The sequence below is a fragment of the Hippocampus guttulatus genome, chromosome 22, assembly GCF_054856545.1.
Source record: "Hippocampus guttulatus isolate MCC_2025c chromosome 22, RoL_Hgut_1.0, whole genome shotgun sequence".
Lineage (NCBI taxonomy): Eukaryota > Metazoa > Chordata > Actinopteri > Syngnathiformes > Syngnathidae > Hippocampus > Hippocampus guttulatus.
Genome location: NC_141282.1, coordinates 7,907,027 through 7,927,707, shown reverse-complemented (window position 1 = coordinate 7,927,707; position 20,681 = coordinate 7,907,027). Strand labels below are relative to the sequence as shown.

The 20,681-nt window shown below is 54.5% G+C and overlaps 2 protein-coding genes across 2 annotated transcripts; both read right to left on the bottom strand.

Annotated features, from left to right (window-relative positions):
- Nucleotides 1-1,340: 1,340 nt before the first annotated feature.
- On the bottom strand, nt 1,341-3,568 carry LOC147186418 (uncharacterized). Its single transcript, XM_086103844.1, has 10 exons — nt 3,450-3,568; nt 3,302-3,326; nt 3,074-3,115; nt 2,864-2,993; nt 2,377-2,484; nt 2,201-2,277; nt 2,032-2,115; nt 1,720-1,923; nt 1,560-1,615; nt 1,341-1,481 (listed from the first exon to the last, which is right to left on the bottom strand). Exons 3-7 carry the CDS (start codon nt 3,094-3,096, stop codon nt 2,061-2,063), a joined length of 393 nt encoding a protein of 130 aa, XP_085959970.1. The 5' UTR covers nt 3,097-3,115; nt 3,302-3,326; nt 3,450-3,568; the 3' UTR covers nt 1,341-1,481; nt 1,560-1,615; nt 1,720-1,923; nt 2,032-2,060.
- Nucleotides 3,569-4,893: 1,325 nt separating this feature from the next.
- On the bottom strand, nt 4,894-20,159 carry dgki (diacylglycerol kinase, iota). The gene is made up of 34 exons (XM_086103386.1): nt 19,695-20,159; nt 13,951-14,059; nt 12,973-13,068; nt 12,614-12,688; nt 12,468-12,524; nt 12,308-12,376; nt 12,170-12,238; nt 11,905-12,021; nt 11,735-11,809; nt 11,547-11,642; nt 11,321-11,403; nt 11,161-11,221; nt 10,910-11,023; nt 10,502-10,642; nt 10,353-10,431; nt 10,190-10,245; nt 9,917-9,979; nt 9,525-9,598; nt 9,338-9,449; nt 9,170-9,256; nt 8,970-9,082; nt 8,344-8,406; nt 7,815-7,915; nt 7,622-7,701; nt 7,464-7,508; nt 7,177-7,246; nt 7,045-7,085; nt 6,859-6,965; nt 6,736-6,761; nt 6,565-6,602; nt 6,342-6,462; nt 6,084-6,120; nt 5,898-5,997; nt 4,894-5,777 (listed from the first exon to the last, which is right to left on the bottom strand). The coding sequence occupies exons 1-34, from the start codon at nt 19,931-19,933 to the stop codon at nt 5,670-5,672; spliced, it is 2,922 nt and encodes a 973-aa protein (XP_085959512.1). The 5' UTR covers nt 19,934-20,159; the 3' UTR covers nt 4,894-5,669.
- Nucleotides 20,160-20,681: the final 522 nt, after the last annotated feature.

The following is a 20,681-nucleotide window of genomic DNA, read 5'->3' as shown; positions in this document are numbered from 1 at the left end:
ATCAAACCGGGGTAGACGGAAGCTCGGTATTTCCACAAGGTCAGTGGATCAGCTGCCCTTGATTAATAATATTAATAATAATACATCACATTTGCAAGCGCCTTTCATAACACTCAAGGACACTGTACAACCAAGAGCAATAGTAAAACACAGATAAAATGTGGTTCTTCAAGATATTCCCTAATTTAGTTTTGTTTTTTTGCACGCTTGGTCAAAACTGGAAATTACATTCAGATTGCTTGCCAAACGCCTTTGTGGTTTCCCGAACAGTAGGGGGCGATAAGAACTAAAGACATCCAATTACCAAGAAGAAGAATAAGTGCAAGCACAAGAACGGAACCACATCCCGTTCAATGAGCAAGTTTTTCCGCTGTCTACAAGCCCTGTTCTCAGTGAGTAATGTTAATATTATAAACTGACTTCGCCATTTATCTGTGAGTGTATTGATGTTGACGTTTGGTGAGCGTTATTTCGACACGTTGCTCCTCTAATTTTGTTGTTGTGACTCACCAAGTCACTGGAAGTTATCGTAAAAAACAACGTCAGCAAAGGGTGCAGTTAGCAGGCACGCCGCCGACAAGTAGACTTCAGCTGCCAATCATTCAAAAGGCAATCGAGAAGAGCGTTTGACTTGAATGCTATTTTGTATGTTTTGCTCACTCAAAGCCTTTTCAAAGACTGAAGTCTTGAGCTCAGACTTGCGCCTCAGTCACATCAGACAGTCTTTTCGCTGTTCCCGTTGGTCTCCACATGACTCGAAACTGCAGGAATCGAGCTTTTGGGTCATGTGAAACCCATGGGAACAATGAAAAGACTGTCTGATGTGACCCAAGTGCAAGGCTGAGCTCAAGACTCAAGTGGGACTTGGGAAAAATTGCTGCCAAGCCCGCTCAAACCACACCCACTTTGGCATCCACCAATCACGGTGGGGCTCTAATTTGCACAGATTTGCATAACCAAAAGGAACACGGATTTGCATAACCACGCCCATTTTACCTGCTCCTGACCAATCAGATCGCTTTCAATCAGCATAACCACGCCCCAAAAGCGCCCACCAATCAGAGAACGCCTAATTTGCATAACAACGCCCTACTTTCCACCAATCAAAGCATGTTATCATCATTCTCCACCCACTTCCACAGCTATGAGCGAATCAACAGCCATTATTCCAGTCAGACCACACCCACTTTCCTGGATTTTTCTGCCCCGAAAAAAAAAATCCAGGAAAAAAAATTGGGAAAAAAATTTTTGAAAAAAATTTAGAAAAAAGTTTAGAAAACTGAAAAAAAAAATTTTAGTTAGATTGGTGAGGTGTTTAAAAATGAAGTTGAGAGTTGAAGTGTTCTTTGTAATCAAGCTTTATTTTGCAGAGTAGACAATCACAAAGCAGAGGAAAAAGTTGCAAGTTGGATGGCAGTCTGCTTGTTGCTGGACGGCGAAGTGGTCGGCTCTTGAGGGGAACGTGGGACAGGTGTGTTGACCTGAGAGGAAAGGCATCCGTGAGTTACACGCAAGTCAATTTCTTGTGGAGACAAAGATGTGTTGGGCGTGAAACTTACCAGCGACAGATTGTTTGGACTTTGGAGAGCAGGAAGCCGATCATGTTTACTGCTGCCTGGGGAGGGGGGAGAAAAAAAAATAAAAAAAGTCATTATGGTGCATTGAACGAGTGTAAATGTCTCCTACTTTTCAGGCTGGCCCAAAGTTTGACTTCGGCACCTGGCAAATAACGAGAGCAAAAAGTGCTGCCTGCAGGTCTGTGCTCATTGGTGGTGAGCAGGTTACTCCCTCTTGTGGCACGGAGGACCCAAGAACAATCTTCCTTCAACTCTGAAAAATGAAAAGAGGCTTGTTGAAATGAGACTTCTTACCAGCAGAGAGCACAGAGTTACGTTTCTCCTCATCGCACTCCAACAGCTCCATCTGAAAGACAAAGCACAGGTCGGCGGACACCAATTACAAACCAGAAGCGCAGTGCCGTTTTACTCTGCTCCTCATTTTTCAACTTGCTTCCCAAGTGTTAACTGGAACCTTTTGCTGCAACAGTTGGTCGAGCGTGATCAACACCAACAGGCCAAGCTGCTCCCGGTCCAGTGACCACCAAGGTGGTCAAACCTGCCAACACCACAAACGAGAGACCAGTCGCTCTTATTTCGTTCCTTTCAACGGCAACGTTGAAAATGGAGGCAGCAGTGAGGACCTTCTGCAAGCTTGTCGCATTTGTCCCTTTGCCCAGCAGGTGGAGGCTCTCGGGCAGCACTCTGACTGGAAGCTGCACTGCATGCAGAGTCAAAGAAAAAGCAGGCGAGTGTGCTTGAACGAAATATGCAGTGCTTTTTGGCTGGAGCTTCAGTCACCAGTCTGCGTGTGCGTTACATCAGGTGCATCGCGACGCCACGTTTCCCGAGGGCCTGCCGTCAACCAACAGGTCCAAACGTTGAGGGACGACTCCGTTTCACAACGTCTCAGGTCCTTGAGCATCATCTGGTGGACAAAAGCAGGACAAACACGCACTTGTTGAGCCGGTGCCACTCTGCTGACAGTTTCCTCCTCTCTCCCTGGTGCAACGCACCTGATTGCACAAGTGTGAGAGGGCCAGAATTAAGAGCTGCACCACAGGTGCGCCTACTCAACCAGCAGCTCAACGAGCTTCCCGGGAATTGGTTGAAGCCAAACTTTTTTACACATCTGGTTTTGACACCTGTGCCCAATCTTTAGTCAATCACGTGCCAATTGAATAATGAGTAGTCACGTGTATAAAAGTTTGCGTCACTTCTGAGGAGCGCAGAGCTGGACGCCTCTTCGACAGCGCGGTGACCTGAAAGACACGGCAACGTCAGCTCTTGACTTTTAAATATCCAACCTTCCAAGCGCCTGGCTCAGCACCCCGATATTTGGTCGACATGTCAAAGACCTGCCAAAGACTCGTGAAGCCGGGGCCCCAAACTCCACAGGATGGCAGCCATTTTGTGGGTCGTTCTGTCGACGTGAGCCTGTGGAGACAGAAATGACAATCGACACATTTGGGATTTGCCCTGTCGTACGGCGGTATCTTAAAATGTGGCAGTTGTACCGTTTTGCAGTCAATTTGGCCATTCTGTAGCAGATGCAAAGCCTGCGGATAGAAAAAGACAAATTAGATGGGCTTGTCAAAAACGGTCAAATTCCACATAAAAACGCACAGCGAGTGGCCTGTGTTTAGTCCATTTGAAGATTTGTACCCGTGAACAGAAATGACACAATTAACAGGCACATTTGTTCGGTTTAATTGTGAACTTGGAAATGAGTTTTTTGTACTTACCCTCTCGGCGAACGTCGCTTTCGTCCTAGAAGATTGGGGAGAAAAAAAGGTTTTGTTGCAATATAAGGTTGCAGGAGCTGTTGATTGCTAACGCTCGAGCAAACAAGCGGTGTGTTTTAAAAAGCAATTAAAGAGTTTAAAAAGTCACCTTGTTGGGAGTTTTTTGTGGCGTGCAACACAGGAGCAGCGAGAGGACGAGCGGAGGCTGTCGAAGGTGAGAAAGAATGAGTCCCCCGATGACCCGGCTTAAATAGGTATCCGCCGAGACGTCACTGCCGGAAAGAAAAAACCTTTAATTTGAAACCGGAAGTGGATGTGAAGATGTGTGGAAGAAAATCCGAGCGGCGGAGGGTTTGCCAAAGGACGGTATGGGGGCTCGAATCAGAGTTCACCAGTGGATAATCCCTGTCGTATACCACTGGACTGTCTTTCCACGGTGATGTCAGCAACAATTACATCTATCTATTGTCATCAATCCCGTTCAAATGGTATTGCTCTATGAATATAACATCTCGAAAAAATTCTGTGACTTGCCGTGGTCGAATGGTTAACGCTCATACTTGGTGCCCGGGTAAAACGGGTTCGAGTCTTGCTTAATTTATAAATGGAGCACATGGCTGGTCTCGAACTCGGTTCGCCTGACCACCACGCGATGTCTTTTTCAATTAGGCCATCCGGACGCGAAAATTTCGAAATTTTTATATGTAGTAATAGGAAGTCAGCCTCATGATGCCAGCTTCAAAAAAGGAACATGTTTCGGTGAGACGTTTGGCATCTCTTGTGGAGTGTTCGCTTCTGGTTCAAACTTCTCACTTTGCCCCTGGAAGAGGGAACACGAAACCTGGATTCTACTCTTGCTAGATTCATAAAAAAGAAAGACAGTAGATGGGGGGTCGAACTCATCCGCCTGACTAGCCAGCGATGTCTTTGACCATCAGGCCATTTCGGTACGAAAACTTGGACACATTTTTGTGGTTAACGACTTCGGTTTTGAAGGTTAAAATATTGATCCCGGTTGGCGTCTCTCGTGGGCGACGTGACAGCACTAAAACCTCACCCAGAACCCATCGACCACGCCAGTATTTCCTGACGGCTGCCTTCAGAATGCCATCCTGAGATCAGGCGAGAGAGTTTGCAAAGCCAACTTCGTTTTCGATTGAAGACGAGTTGCACAAAGAGATAGTGTCGTTTTGTTGGCGGTCGTGAATAAAGTGCAAATAAAACACACTTCCAAAACGTGCAAGCCAACTTTATTCATTGTTTCAAGATGCTTTGTTGATCAGGGAAACTCCGCCGGAATAGTTGAGACGCAAGTCTCGTCTGGATGCTTGCGGGGTGCTCTGCTGGTCCCAACGGGGCCGGGGGCTGAAGAACCTGCAAAACCCAAAGGATCGGGGTGAAAGCAAACTTCGTTTCATATTAGGGGAGGAAACATCGGATGACTTTCTGAGGGTCCCGATAACTTTTCCCCCTCAAAGTATTCACTGTATATCGATCAACATTTGAGACAGTGGAGAATCTGCCCCCCCCCCCTCCCAACTACCGCATTTTGGCACACGGGGTCATCGCGAGTGAATGACACAAGATGCAACTTCAGCAAAGATCAGCGTATCTTTTATTTAAAATGTAAAGTGTTCATTGTCTGTGAACATTTTGAATCCCGGCACCAGAAAGCAGAAGTAAGTGTGGATGATTGTGACCGTGGAAAGAGTGGAAACATGCAACAGAAAGCTTCTCTTTCCAAATAAAACCCAAACAAAACACTGCAAGTCATCTTCAGCAGCGATACAAAAACAACCCCGGACGAAAACCAGGCATTAAACACTCCGAAAAATAATTTAAGAGCTGAAACAATAAGCATAATAATAATAATAATAATGCACGTGTCCGCCAATACTGGAAAGTAATCAATGCTGAGGTCAGAAAAGGCCATGCAGAACCAACGGTAGTGAGAATAAATGGAATATAAAGTTTCTATTGGATTGACGAAGTTGTAGGTTCGAACGGGCCTCGCCCACAAGCGCAGTCACACAGCAGCCATCGTCATGTGCATATCGGTCAAAGAAATCCAACTCAAATGTCTCTCCCGGTCTTTGGCACAAAGGCTCGGATGGGTGGAAACACTTCAATGCGCCGACTTTTGAGACAGACTTTTTGCACTCGGTTCAGCTCGGAAACTCGCGATGAGATGCGGGTCCACCGCAACCGAGCGTCCGGCCGGAATAAATACAAATCTCAATAAATAAATACAAAATAAATAGGCGGGCCGTACGCCGGCGTCTAACCGCTGGCGTCTGAGCTGCGAGTGTTCGCTTTCGGACGCAGCCCTTCGCCGCCGCCCGCGTGTGGAAAAAAATGTGCCCGTGCGTCACACCGCCGTCTCCAAGTCCTCATGGGGGGGCGAAGGTGTTTTTGGGCTGCTCAGGTAGGAGGTCAGCTCCAAGTCGCCCGCCGCTTGCTCCGCTGGCGTCTTCCCCTGTGGACGGCACGCATACGAGTGCCTCACTAGGAGCGGTTTTAGCACCCCCCCCAACCCCCTCCCAATAGGAGAGCCGAAACGGCAAAAAACTCCCGTCCACTGCGGATGTGCGTGTACCTGAAAGTTGGTTTTGTGAAGCGACGCGCCGGCCTCCACCAGCAGCCGACACACAGCGTGCTGCTTCTCCAAGGCGGCTTTGTGCAAGGCGGTGTCCCCTCTGCACAAACACACGCGTGTGCGATATGAGGTCAAACCGTGCATTCGAGGAGCATGACGTGGCGACAATGCTTCAACTCAACCGACTTTTCTCTGTCTGGCAGGTCAAGAAGCACTTTGGATCCTGAGAAGTAGAAAAAAAAAAGATGGTTTTTTTTTTTACTACACAACATGAGCTAACGTACAGCACAGCATGCCACAGCAGCAGGGGGCGCCGCAACGACTCAACACTCGTCCATTATCGCGACCCGGAAGCCCGAATGAAGTGAAGGCGCCATAACAAAACAACCCCGCAGAATGTTTCAATTGGGCGTCCGCGAAACGTGAAGTCGACGTCGCGCGTACCCCGCCGGAGGATGAAGACGACCAGCTCGGCGTGGCCTTTCTGCGAGGCTTTATGCAGCGCCGAGCAACCGGCGGCGTCTCGCACCAGCAGGCTGACTCCGTGATGAACGCACTCCGACAACTGCGCGTGGAGCACACAAGCGGCAACTCAATGCCGCATGACAAATAACAACAAGAAGGAACCCCCCCCCCCCCCTCGACCCCAAGAGGACGCGTTTCGTACCATGGAGAGATCGCCCGAGCCGGCGGCCGTCAACAGCGCTGTGGATCAAACAAACAAAGTCAAATTTGTGGAGGAACGGCGGCCGAATGCCGAAGAGCCGACGCTGAGGTGGACGGCGTCCGAGATGCCGACGGTATGGTCGCATCCCTTGGCGCGCGTGTTTGCGTGTACCTTGTTCCTCGGGAGTCAAAGGCGCACTAGAAACATACGTGCAACACACAGGGGGGGGGGGGGATTTCAGATTACGGCTGCCGGTCAATCAGCGAGTCGTGCAGGAAGGCCATTCGCACGCACCCAACGTTGGGCTCCACGACCAGGTCGGGCATCCCGGCCGACGACGCCTCGTGGTCCAGGATGAACACCTCCTCCTGGCAAATTTCCGTGACAAAGTGAAGGTGCTCCTACAGATGAAAGGCCAATTCAAACATTGGAAGGCCGAAGCAAAAAAGTTTGACTTCCATCGCTGGTTGATCTTTGTACCTGAGCTTTGTCGATGCGATAGAAGCGATCGGCTGATGTGGCTGCGGGAGAAAAATACACACACACACACACACACAAAATCAATCCTGCGAACGCTCAAGAGCGTGTTTTTTCTTTGCACTTTGTACTCACAATCCAAGAAGCTCCAGCTGGAAGAAAGTCTGCCGGCCGAGGTGGTCCTGGGCATCCCGCGACTTTCATCCTGCAGACAAGGAAAAACTGCTGGGAAGAAACGGAGGTCCAAAGACTTGCTCACTGTACTTGCGGAGACTTTGGAGCGCAAAGTAACCGAGCACAAATGCTTTCTTACGGACCGATGACGGATTTTTCAGCGATCTGCACTTGAGTCTGCCTTTTCGGACAAACCTGAGTTCCGACAGCAAAAATCAACAAAGTGACGAGAAGGGAGTCCAGTGTACCTGGTAGTGCACTCTGTGGCCAAGAGGGGGCGCCTGGTGCAAGTCCTGGCGAGGGCAGAGCAAATTTGGGAAGGTGACGAATGCAAGCGGCGTCAGGTCAGGGCCACAAGATGAAGATGAGGGCGAGGGGGGGGGGGGGGCGAGGGCGGGGGTCTCACCTCTTGCAGTCTGTCAATGTAGAGTCTGCACGTCTCCAAGTCGCAGTCGCCCCTCACCACCACGATGCCCACCGGGACCGCTGCAACCCAAAGACGTGAATTGAAACCCGCGTTTCCTCAAAGATGGATTCTTTCTTGGATACAAGAAAAACCTTGCAACTCCGATGCGGCCGGTCGACTCGTTGACACTTACAGATGTCCCGGAGCCGTTCTTTGTCGTACTGCAGCCGGTCGTACTCATGCAGGCAGATGCGGTTGACCCGCAGCCGAAGTCGCTCGGGGACGGCGTGAGGGCTGCGGGAAGCGCACGCGCAGGGTCAATCTCCGCGCGGGGCCGCGATCAACACCCACGACGTCACGTATGCAAGCGAAAAGGGTGGAGCAGGGGTGCCGCTTGTTAATCCATTTTTGGGGAACACATTAGAAGCAAGTTGCCGTTGAGCCACAGAAAAGCAGCGCGAGCACAAAGGCAAGAAAGGAAAGAGGACAACTTGCTGCTCGCCGAAAAGGGAATGGAGACGCTTTTAGGAGGGAAACGGAGACACAAATGCAGCAAACACTCCTGATACGCTTCCTCCCCCCGCTCAACGTTACCACAAGATGGCCGACACAGACGCAGACCAATCAATCACCAAATCAATTGATTTGTCCATGCGCGTGCACACACACACACACACGCACACGCACAGTGGCGGTACGTAGACAGCGGGTGAGGTACTTACACAGAGAAGGAGTCGGGGGGAGCAGAGAGGCGGCGCAGATCAGCTGCACACACCTTCTGAATACTAGCGCCGCACGTGCGCGCACGCAAACACACACAGGAGAGAAAGAGAAAGAGAGAAACAAACGGGGGAGGCGCGGCGAGGGAGGAGAAGAAAAGAAGATACACGTTGCGGAGGAGGGAAAGAACACAGAGAGAGAGAGAGAGAGAGAGAGAGAGAGAGGAGCACAAAGAGGACGGAGAGAGGAGGTCAATCGAGGCACGCCGACAAAAAGTTGCTGCAGCACAGTTAGAGATCGTTGCCGTTAGTCACGCTGACACGCACGCACAAATCAAACACTGCAAAAACTGGCCTTAGAGAAGAGGGAAAAAGGAAGAGACATTATTTGGATAAAAATGGATCGTCGCCATCTACTGGTGTATGTTGGTCATTGCCGTCACTTTTCAGATATTTCATGTTGTTCGATTTGAGTATTTGCAGTGCACACACACACACACGCACATGCGCGCGGGCTCACAATGACATGAAGAATGTGGGTGCGGTGCAGGGTGGGGTGGGGGGGGGGGCAGGGGGCGGTGTTAGTCGCCACGCGCGCCACCGCCTCACTTTCCGCATGTGCGACTCACTCGTTGAGCAGGGGCACCGAAGTTCGCCGCTTGCTCTTCTGGACCATGTTGGCCTGGTTGCGCAGCGAGATGCGCAGCGTGGACGGCGCCAGTCGGCACGGCTCGCCGTCCACCTTGACGGGGGGAGGGACGAATGTCATCCGGGCGGGAAACGCGCTCCGAGTAACGCCGCTGCAAAAAAACAAAAACAAAAGTCCAACCTGAACCGGCACCGTCTTGAACGTGGTGAGGACCACCTCTCGGCACTGGTGCAGCCTCTCGCCGTGCCCGCCCACCTGCAGCGCCGCCTGGTGGCGCGGGGAGAGACGGCGGTCAAAACAACAACAAACAAAAAAAGCTCCAAGACCAACTGGAAAGTACGCAAATACCAGCGAGGCCATGGTGAAGCCGATGACCTCGATGCAGCCGTCGTCGTGGCGCTGCGGCTCAAAGTCGCGGTGGTCGCCGGTGTTCCCCCACGGCACGGTCCCCGCGCAGTACCTGCGGCGCAACCACGAGCCCCCAGCGCCATTAGCACTCGGGCCGGATGGCCGCCGGCTGGCCAACCGAACCCACCTGGGAATGTTGAGGAACACGATGCACTGGAATTTCAAATCCTGGATCTTCGGAGTCAAGTCGGTGCCGTCGCACTGCAAACAAACAAACAAAAAAAAAACACAAACGTTTGCTGACTGCTTGAATTCGTTCCATCAGCAAGCAATTAACTTCTCAACGAAATGGATTTTCCCCACGAAAATGAATTGAAGTGCCACAAATGTCTTGCAGCCACGAAAAAAAAATCTAGATAAGAACACTGAATGAAAACTAAAAAAAAAAAAAAAAAACCACCTGCTTTTTATCCAGTTTAATTCACTATTCAAGCGTTGGATGTGCCCTCTTGTGGCAGCAACCGGCAATTGCAAGCAGAACCCCAAAAAGCCATCCGGCGACAGCGCGTTCACACTCACCACCACTCGGACATGCTTGGACAAGTCCCTCGAGCTTCTCTGGAGGAAATCGGAGAAGGCGGCCTGGCACGCGCACACACACACACACACACACACGGAAGAGAGAAGTAGAATTGAGTCCCCCCACGAGGAGTAGTTGTAGCACCCAGTTGCCTTAACGGGCGGCTGTTCTACTCGCGCGCTGAAGTGTCTGACCGGCGAGGAGGTCAAAGAGCAAAGCGGGGCACGAGTCAGGACACGCACGCAAATGTGGACACCAAAAGCGCGACTCACTCCCGCATAGAACATCTTGTTGCGGAAGCGACTGTTGAACTTTTCGGGGTTGGCCTCTGCATGAGAAAAAAAAAAAAAGAGACAAAATAGCGGAGGTGGGATTCAAAATCGAGCCACGAGGACGAAAGTGGGCGAGGGCAAAAGGGATTTGCGCCGGACTCACCTCTGGACTCGTGGAACTCCAGCGTGACGTGAGCGTCGAAGCCCAGGCTGAAGTAGTTGTTGAAGACGTTGAGGGGCAGCTGAGGACGCCACGAGCGCACGTCACCGACGCGCCACGGGGGCAAAAATCTCATTTTGCCGCCGGCTTACCTTCTGCGCGGCGTCCTCGGGCGGCCGCTCGCCGCCGCCGCCGCCGCCGGTCTCCACCTGCAGGTTCCACCTGTCCAGCTGCACCACCGAGCCGTCCTCCACGTGGCCCAGGACTTTGGACACGGGTTCGTCCGTGTAGCCCTGCGGGGCGGACCGGCTTTCGGCATCGGGCGCTCTGCTCGCCCGCGTGCGACTATTCGCCAGTCGCGGGCGAACGTCAACTGGTGCGCGGTTCCGACTTTTGACGCAGAGAAAAAAAATCTCCGCGCGACACCGAGTTGCGATACATTTCATTGATTTCTTTCTTTATGATGATTTTTCAAAAAACAATTTATGAAGCACGCGAAACAAAGCGCATTGGGTTTGTGTTTTGAAGGCGCGAGTCGGCAGTCGAGCTTCGGAACTCACCCCGCCCCAGTTGAGAGTCCTGGCGAGGTCGTTTCCTGTTCCCAGAGGAAGGACGGCCACCGGAGGCTGGGGGGTCATCTGTAGCTCGTCCAGCGTGGACAGGATCCAGCCCACCTTCGCGCACGCACACACACACACCGTGAGCTGCGAGTATCTAAAAAAGTCAATTGCAAGCATAAAACGCCGCGTAGACGCTCCCGTCGTGCTGCCCGACAACAAGCCGCCCAAAAAGGAAGGCCCTCAAAGTTTACCGTGCCGTCTCCGCCGCACGCCAGGATCCTCAAGTTTGGCACTTTCCGATACAGATCCAACCTGAGCGCGGGAAAAGGAGGGAAGATACGCCAGGCCATGTTGACGGGGGGTGGGGGGGGGGGTGGGGGGGTTGAGGAAGTCACGCGGAGAGACACTCACGCCTCTCGAAGGCCGCCCTGCGACAGGTCGAAGACTTGCCGCGGGTTCAAGATCCACATGAACATCTGGAGCAGCTTGGCGCCCTGCGGACAGGAGGCGGATGGCCGGGGATCGACTCGGGCCACATCGACTGCCTGCCCCCCCCCCCCCGCCTTTTCGTTGGGGTAGGGGGGGCATCGATGCCGCGCTCATGCAAAAAAAATTGTGGCTTTTGGGGGAGGCCGACCTGGTTGCCGCCGCTCTTGGGGTTGACGAAGACCAGGATGGGCTTCATGAGCGGCGAGGGCAGCGGCTTCAGCATGAACGGTCGCCATTTGGACTCCTGAGGAAAGACCGGGTGGGGGGGGGGGGGCAAAGGAGACGGACGGCGCTTCAGATTGCCAGGACGCACCGCCAAATCCCTCCGTCACTTACGTCGGCGCCCTTCTTGCTCGCCCGGCGCTTGAAAGACGTGCGCTTTTTCCTCCTGGCCGAGTTCTTGAGCGAGTTCTGCGCGGGGGGGGGGACGAGGAGGAGCGCAGCGGTTAGCGCCGGCGTCGCCGCACCGTGCGCAGCGACGCCGGGATGCGCGTGCGCGCGCCTGCCTGCGGTTTCCTGACTTTGATGATCCAGGACGGAGGCACGATGACGCCGGCGTGCGCCCCCAGCGAGCACGGCTCCTCGATCTGCCGCAGCATGAAGCACGTCACCTTGTTGTGGAACTGCGCGCGCCGCCGCACACAAATCGGTTAGTCCGCACGGAAAACCATCGTCCGCCGACACCGACGTTTTTTCCGGTCTAGCGCGACACCGGATTGCGCTCGTGACAGTTTCTCATCCGCGAGGTCACGCGAGGTCACGCCCACTTACCGCCTGCTTGCACCAGGAACAGCTGATGGCGATGATTTCTTTACTGTGGAAAAACTTCTGCTGAAAGCTCTGCGGAAAAAGAAAATAGATGGCGCTCACGCCGCCGGGACGGGACGGCGTTGCCATTTTGCCAGCCACCTTGCCGCACTGTTTGCACTTCCCCTCCTGCCTCCGCCGGTGCACCCAATGATGCCTCAGCAGGTTCTGCTGCGGGACAGACAAGACGCTCCGGGTTACGCCGGCCCCTCGGCCCCCCCCCCCCCCCCGCCCGCTCGCGCCTCCGCTTCGAGGGACTCACGTCTCTCGGGCAGCGCGATGGCGCCTCCCTGAACGTCGGCTTGCACCTGAAGTTGATCTTGAGTGCGAGATGGGGGGGGAGAGACACGGCGGGGTCGTGCGGCGTGAGGAGTTTTCTTTTTTTCCTTCTTTGCGCGCGCCCGTTACCTTCTCGAGCGGCTCCATGCAGCCGGCGTGGACGACGATCTTGCAGGCGGCGCACTTCCTCCTGGGCGCAGACTTCTGCGAGGAGAAAGACTTTTTGAAAATGGACCTCGCGCATCTCACGACGAGGCGGCCCGCCGAGTCCGACTTTAAAGGACAAAATGGCCGCCTGAAAGCAAAATGGCCGACTTCCTGTGGCTTTTCAGATCACTCTCCTTCTGGCGTTTTTTATTTGGGAGGCGGCCGGTCGACGCGGGGCCGCCACGTCCTTTTCTACCCCGATGGAATATTCATCTCATCTCTCCCGCGTGATGCCGAGAGAGAGAGAGAGAGAGAGAGAGAGATAGATGGGCGGGGCTCACCGCGGCCTTGACGAGGCAGGCGTCCTCTCCCAGGTAGCACAGCTCGCCCGAGCAGCTGGTCTCCATCCACAGGTGGTCGCCGTTCACCGCGTTCTCCTGCCGGGTGAGATCGCGTGACTCGCTTCGCCAACCGCCAGCGTCGCTCGTCAGAGCGCTCCGCGTCCAGCGCGTAATTGCCGGCGCCGAGCGGCGCCGAGCCGCTTGTTTGGACGGACGCCCGCCGCCCACCGAGATCAAGCCCTGATGTTTTATTAATGAGCCATTATTCAGATCATTGATTGCAGACCACCGCCGCGCGCGCGCGTGCGTCCTGCGGAGCGTTAAAGGCCGGCGGTGACGTGGAGGAAGGAAGCGTCCCCGCGGTCGGAGCCGCGGGAGAATGTCGATTTGCACCCTCCGATCCAAATCGGGGCGCACGCGGCGGTTGGCGCCTCGAGATGCAAGCGTTGGCGAGACGATTCGTTTTGCTTTGAATTGTGAGTGCCAATTTGACAACAGGGAAATAGACAAAAAGTCATACCTTCTTTATCCTCCCTGTAGAACATCTAACATTCATATTTGTTTCCCCCCCCCCCCCCTCCCCAGCTTCATCTACAGTCTCTAATCAATAATCAATCGTGGGTTCGGGGAGCCGCGCCCTTTCGGTAACTCATCACGGGGTGCCCAGAAGTGGTCGGTCTCAGTTACAAATAACAGAAACCGAAACGGTGTCGCCTTTGAAGGGAAAAGGCCGCCTCTGTGGTCTTTTTGGGGGGGTTCTGCCTTGGCGAATGGCAACGCTTCCGCCTTTGAAGATCCATTTGTGCTCCGAGCGGATGCCGCAGTCGACTAAAAATAGACGCGCGCGCCTTTCTGACGTTCGGGCCGCTGCAAAGAAGTCGGCAGCAGTTTAGCCGCCATTGCCGCCGCCGTCACTTCGTGCGATTGTTAGACACACGCAGGCACAGGCACACTTTCTGAAATTGTTCCTTGACTGACCGTCCAGTCCGTGCAGGTGCGAGGCTCCTTGCCGGGCCCGTTGGAGGCGGCGGGCGGGGCGCCCTGCGGCGGGCCCAGGTGCTGCAGGCCCGAACGGGAGATGGCTTTCCTGGGAGAGGGGGGGGGCACAAAAATCAACAAATTGACGTCGTTTTACGATGGGCGGGCTCGCGGAAATCAGGAGGTCAACGACATCCCCGGCCGGCCGAGCCTCCGAGCGGTCAATCGGGGGGCGGAACGGCACAGCCGCCCGCGCGGCGGCTGCCGAGCAAGCGCAAATCACGGCGAGAGCTCCATTGCGCAATCCATTATTCATGGCGCGGCGGCACGCTCTGAGCCGGCATCCGGCTTGCGGCTTGCGGGAACGGCTTGCGGCGGGGCCCGCCGGCGCTTTCGGCTTTACCGACGTTCCTTCTGCCGGTGCGCCGCTGCGGCACATTTAGTGCAGGCGCGAAACTCCCGAAATGATGGGACGGATTTGTCTTGGAGCTTTTTCCAAATGCGACTTTGCTCAGGGCTGAATTGAATTGAAAGATAGATAGATATTTAGGGGGGGGGGGGGGGGTGGATTAAAAAAAAAAAGAAGAAAATAATCAATTGACTTTTTTGGGGGGAATGAATGATACCAAAGGGACTGCTTAAGTTTCAGTCTACGTCTCAAACTGTCAAGCTGGAGGACAAAGAGGAGTCTCTTTACACACCCTGTAACCCGATTGCGCACACACACACACACACGCCCCCTGGGATAAAAATAGTATTGCGTGGGTGACAATGGCGGACATGCGAGGACTATGCTGGACACAAGGACCCCCCCCCCCCCCCCCCCCCGCATTCATCGACTAACTTGCTGTTTTAATGTCACCCGCTGCTCACGCCAGCATCAAGTCTGAGTGAGTTCTAATCTACTCAGAGTGGACGACGTGTTGAGCATCACCTGCGTTCCCCCCCCCCCCCCCACACACACACAAAAACGTTGAGAATGGGCTACACGAAGATCCGCTCACTCACGTGCGCCCGAGCAGCCGTCCGAAGGCCGCCTTCAGCCCGCCTTTCCTCCGACGCGCCGGCTCGGGTCGCGCGTGTCGTCCGAGCGCGTCGCTCGGCGAGCGACACCGGAGAGCCGGCCGACATCCGAGCCGGCCGGCGGACGCCGCGTGCGACACCTGAGCTGCGGCGACGGGGGCGAACGTTCAAGGAGAGCCGCCGACAACGGAACTTTTAGCGAGGCCACCTTCCGCTTTTCACGTCAGCGCGTTTATTTCGCAAAATAAAATCCAAAGGCATGAAAAGGGTCGGTCCGCCTCGGATTTGAAAAGAGAACAAGTGTGGAACTGCCCTGCCCGAGCCATTTTCAAGGTTCATCTCGTACAATGAGCGAGATCATCGCGCCGGAGCGGCGAGATCAAGCTTTCGGAGAAGCAACGAGACACGCGAGGCCGCAAACAGGAAACGCCGCTGCAATCTTGACATGATTCTGCAACGCGCGCACACACCGGAGCGCGCCTTTAGCAAGCCACAATAGCAGGAAGACATTAACACGCACACACAACACTGAGACTATGTCATGTGACATTCCTTGCCGTCTGTCTTCCTCCCTGTGTGTGCGCGCGTGTGTGTGTGTGTGTGTTCTTGCATGTGTCAAGGCAAATCGAACTCTATCGCCAACCAAAGCGGCAGCCACCGGAGATGCTCGTGTCGCGCCGCCGTAGCCTGGCGGCAAACCCAAAAGCGGAAACTTGGTGGCTGGTGGTGTTTTTCCTGCGCTCAGGAAGTGGGACTCTTTCCTTTGCGAGCTCCCTCTCCCTCTCTTTCCAAACGCTTGTCTGGGGCCGCCGCTGTCGGCAACTGCAACTCTCCCGTACTGGCGGCGGAGGGCAAAAGCGGGCCCCTCCCGTTCCCACCTGAAGGCGGGCATCGGAACCACAGAGCTCGGCCTGCGCAAAGGCCGCGTAGCTACCCGCCAACCGCCACGGACGGGCTAACGAAACGAGCGGCCGCGTGATTTGGGACGTGCGCGTTGAATCAGAAAAACGCATCTCATTGAACGGCGGGTCAAGAGTCTGCGTGGCAAGGAAAGGAAGAGGAAAGAAAGCCCGTGCAGGCGCTTCCTTTGTTTCTTCTTCTTCCATCCGCCATTGCTCCTCATCCACTTCTTCCCACTCACCCCCCCCCCCCTTTGCTGCTCCTCCCTCCTACTCATCCCTCTTCTTCATCCGCCTCCTTCTCCTCCTCTTCTGCACTCTCTTCCTGGTTCGTCCTTCAACACCCTCTCTGTCATCCCTCCATCCTCCCACTCCTCCCCCCCCTCTTTCGCACACTGCCTCGAACGAGGGTCAAATTCATAAGAGATGATAACGCAAGACATTTTTTTTAATTCCTGCCAAAGACTCCCACTCAGAGACGCGCGCTGCTGTGACGCGCAGGAAGCCCTGCGACTTCTTGTTTTTTTTTTCCCCCTTACAATTCCGCCATCGCCAATAATAACGTGGCAATGCCTCTTGCGTTCTCGGCGAAACAAAGCGCAGTCCGAATCTCAGAAAATTGATGATGGTCCTTCGGCCTCCCTCTCGAACGCGCGTGGGAGGCTGCGTGGCGCATCGGCACGCCGCGCGCGCGCATCTCTGACCTCTCCTGCTGAGAATAGACGCAGAGCGCCACAAGAAGCGCATGAGGTCTCAAAAGAAACAGGAGTAAAACACACAGAGCGGGGGGGGGGCAGGGGGGAGAATTGAAGCCAATGCATCCAAATCATCCTCAGAAGTCTCATGGTGAGCGCCGAATGGCGGCATTCTGATTCGCGCCGCAGAGGTGCGTTGGCGCCTCTTCTACCCGATCGAATTCAGCACCGGCTAGTGACACGCGCGCACGCACGCACGCACGTAGCGGGATCAAGATGCCGTCTCGCTAATTAGAGCGTATCGCTGGAGCGCAGGCCTGCCGGCTTGTGCGTCTTTGATCCAAAATGAAGCGGAGGATGAAACGATCCACTACAAAGGCCGACACACGAACAGCAGAATGTCCCAGTGCGCTCGCGGCGCGCGGTTCAACAAGCGAGGTTCCACGCGCGAGTGCGTGTGAAATTCATCCGTCTGAGTGCTGAGAGATGATCAGTAATCCCGCCGGCACGACTTTTGGGTGTCGCGGGCACGGCGGAAATGTGAAACGGCACCGAGGAGGCCGTTGCGAACGACCCGGCCGAATCGACGGGATGCTGGCAGCACGCCGGGTTCCGCGGTCAATCTAACGTGACGACAAGAACCGGGATTCAACGATTGTAAAACGAGAAGGATTTTCAACCTTCCGCCGTACTTGGCCAAGAAGAAAGCGCGCCTGCGCGCGCGTGCGTGCGCGTTAACGAGCTTTTTCAGCGAGGGAGAGTCTCGGCATCCCCTCAGCGGGTTCAGTGCGCAGCAGACAGATGGGCCTGTTGGAAGGACGCCAGGGAGCCAAGGTGGGAGGGAGTGCCTCAAGGAGCGAGGCCAGACACCCTGCAATTTGTTGACTGCCGGACAGAGAAAAGTCACTCGGACGACGGCGTCGAGTGGGTGTGGTCTTGTGGTGAGTTGCAATGTGTTCAGGGGTTGCTGCAGACTCTCCGGTGGCCGTTGCGCAAGATGGAGAAATCATTGCAAATGTTTTCGAGTGATGCCATCGCAGGAACTTCTCATTTTTGTTCGCTCCTCTTTTTTCCCGTTTCTTTTTTTAGCTCCCCGTCCAAAGCGGGAAAAGCCTCTTACAGCCAGACGACTAATAAAGTGTGCCCGCCCACCCCCTGCCAGTTAGCCCATCCCCCTTAAGGCCCGAGCTCAGTGAATTATGGGCAAAATAAGCCTGAACATGCACGCGCCCAAAGAAGTGAAGAAAGAGAAACGCGCAAAAATGCTGTTGCACTCGTCTCCTCCTGTGCCTCGCGTGTACTGTATTCTCACGACTTGAAACATCACAACGCTTAGGTATTTAAACCCCCCCCCCCAAATAAAACAACTTGACTGTGTCCTTGAAGCAATCCCCTGAACTTAAGCGCGGGCCCATGTGGGACGGAAAGGGAGAGTCCATTTCTGAGAGCTCGCTCGGCGACGGAAACGAACAACTAGGATTCCTGGAGGTCGAAATGCAATAACGGCCGGACGACACGTGCATATTCTCCCCCCGGGGCCAATTACGGCGTCGCTGTGCTCTCAACGGCCCCGGACATAGACAGGAAGCGCACTTAGTGACGGAGCAGCTAATTGGAGGAATGTTTTACACACCAAGTGCCTTGCTGACTCATTCGCTATCGCTCTCACACACCCACAGAAAGAGAGAAAGAAAGAAAGAAATCATCTTTGTGGAGGCTGGGGTGGGCTGTCAAGTCTAAGAATAGATGAAAGGAGGAGAGGATTCTGGAAGGACACACACGCGCACACACACACGCACGCACGAGTGTGACGAACGTCTGGCAGATATGTAACGCGCGCCGCCATCAAGACACTTTGGCCGAAGTCAAAGCCCCTCCCTCCTCGCGCATTTGGTGCCGGACCGCTTCGGTTCCCAACCTCCTCCTCCTCCGCATGTCCACATTTGGCCAGGGACCCTTGAAAGGACCTTCTTCCGCCCCGCCGCCGATGACCGACTAACGGCGTTCCCTCCGCATGGCCGCCTCGGAGGAGAGCAGAGCAAAACACGGAACGCTTTGCCTTAGCGGGACAGCGGCCCCGAGCGATGCACTGCCGAATACACGGGGCCCTTCCTCCATAGCCGGCTTCACGGAGCAGGATGAAATTCGGCCACAAAAAGTCTTGAGAAGCCACGCCCACAATTAGACAACAAGTCTGCCATCTTGCTCAAAAGAAGGCATTTGAAGGCTCATTTTCAGGGAACCGCCTTTGAAAATTCGGCCCCCCGGAAGCCCGTCTTCGCTTAGCAACGCCACGTTTGGTAAAACGCATCCATCGCGAGTAGGCCCGACGCAAAAGTCTTGAGAATCCAGAGCTGAAAAGACGCGGGAAGCTGGCCCTGCTGGTTTGAAGCGGCCATTTTCCACCGCTGTTGTCGGCAATTTCCAAACTCGTCCCGAATTCTTTTTCATCAAACTTAGAGACGACGTTGCCGGGAAAAGACCAAATGCCGAAGCACACGACACACGGCGAAACCAAAATCGCCTTCCGATGAGCTGCGATGCAATTTCACAGGACACGAGCAACAGGCAACGCCAGCGCGTGTTTTCTCCATCCGGATGCAGCTCAACGTAACATCGCCTCCATGGGCGTCAAAGAGCAAGTCAAATGGCCCGATAAAGTTACTTCTGTCCCCAAAGTGCGGCACGATGGAGTGCCAAATGATCGATTGGCCTTCGGGCGGATCTGATTGAGACATTCCACAAATTCCTGACGATGACATCTGACAACATCAACTAATGAGTGTGTGTTTGTGTGTGTGGTTTTCACTATCACCAGCAGCTGCCGGTCACACCAGGGTGTCAGCCTGTGGCTGACATTCTCACACACACTTACACTCACACACACACACACACTCTAGGATTTTTCAGAAACATGACAGGTCATTCGGTCCCATCAACGCCAGTGACCTATAGTGACAGCCACAAACATCACACACAGTTGTGCTTGTGTTTGTTTTGTGAGTTTTTGCGACGGCCACGGAAAATACATGCATGCATGGACTCAATCAAGGTTGGGAAGCAAGGCTGTAATTCCACATCCGAATAGAGCAGTCAGTCAATCAATGGCCGCGACACGTCAACTTACCGATAGGACGTCTGTTTCCGAAACGCCAGCCCCCTCAGCTTGTCCTCCAAGCTCTCCTGTTCGATGTCGGGCAGGCTGCTGAACGTGTCGCTGCAGCATCCCGCCGAGGTGTCCTCCGAGCCGGCGCCAGATTCGGACTCGCCGCCGTCGGCTCCGAGCGAGGCGAGCCGCCCGTCCAGGGCGGCCGCTGGAGCCGCCGGGGCCGGGGCCGCATCCTGCGTCGCGGCTTGGCGGTCCATGGCGGTCGGTCCTCGCACTGGACCCGCCGCCACCACCACCGCCGCCGCCAGGGCTGGCTCACCCGCGGACGCCGGCGACGACGACGGGCAGACGCCGGAGGAGGCTTCCGGAGCGGAGGTTGTGCAGCGTGCGGCCGCGAAGCGACGCTCCTCTCCCGGAGCCTCAGGCGAGCTGGCTGGCCTGGCAGCCGAACAGAGACGCGACAGAACCGCAGCTGTCACGTGACGTCACTCTGCCGGAAGCACACTGTCCGTCCTTCAAAATAAGACGAGGCGTTCGCTGCGAACGCTTTACGGCCGCATCGAGCAAAATCGAAGGATGCAAGGGCCCTTTTGCATTCTTCTGCTTTTAAACACAAAAATAATCACGCCCTGTTCATGCTTTATCTTGTCAGATAGCTCCTCAATTCACTTGAGCACAGATACCACAAGATAATGGCAACGTGCTACTTTTGTCAAAAGGAAATTTCCTCAACTCACTTCACCATGGTCCTACAATTCCACAGGATGGTGGCAAAGCACCACTTTTGTCAAAATGAAACCTACTGCCTCACTCGCACGGAGTTCCTGGCCACTTTGTTGTGAAGGCTACTCACAGGAAGTGTCCTTGTTGACGGTGTCGGAATTGTGAGTGGTTTGAAAACTGCTCTTGAGCGAGATGCAGAGAGGGTAACACGACGCAAAGCTCCGTGCATGCAGAGTCTACGCAGCATGGCATTGTGGGATATCCCGCTCATCATCCTTTCTG

Bases quoted from the DNA above. Each gene is read 5' to 3' on its own strand.
- LOC147186418 (XM_086103844.1), bottom strand. From the start codon at position 3,096: ATGGCCAAATTGACTGCAAAACG. The intron at 2,485-2,863 runs GTTGGATATTTA...TTTGTCCACCAG, and splicing joins CTGAGCCAGGCGCTTGGAAG to ATGATGCTCAAGGACCTGAG. The intron at 2,116-2,200 runs GTCCTCACTGCT...TGGTGTTGGCAG, and splicing joins ATGCGACAAGCTTGCAGAAG to GTTTGACCACCTTGGTGGTC.
- dgki (XM_086103386.1), bottom strand. From the start codon at position 19,933: ATGGACCGCCAAGCCGCGACGCAGGATGCGGCCCCGGCCCCGGCGGCT. The intron at 7,247-7,463 runs GTACACTGGACT...CCTTGTCTGCAG, and splicing joins GCCACAGAGTGCACTACCAG to GATGAAAGTCGCGGGATGCC. The intron at 6,603-6,735 runs GTACACGCAAAC...TTTGATCCACAG, and splicing joins TTTGACTCCCGAGGAACAAG to CGCTGTTGACGGCCGCCGGC.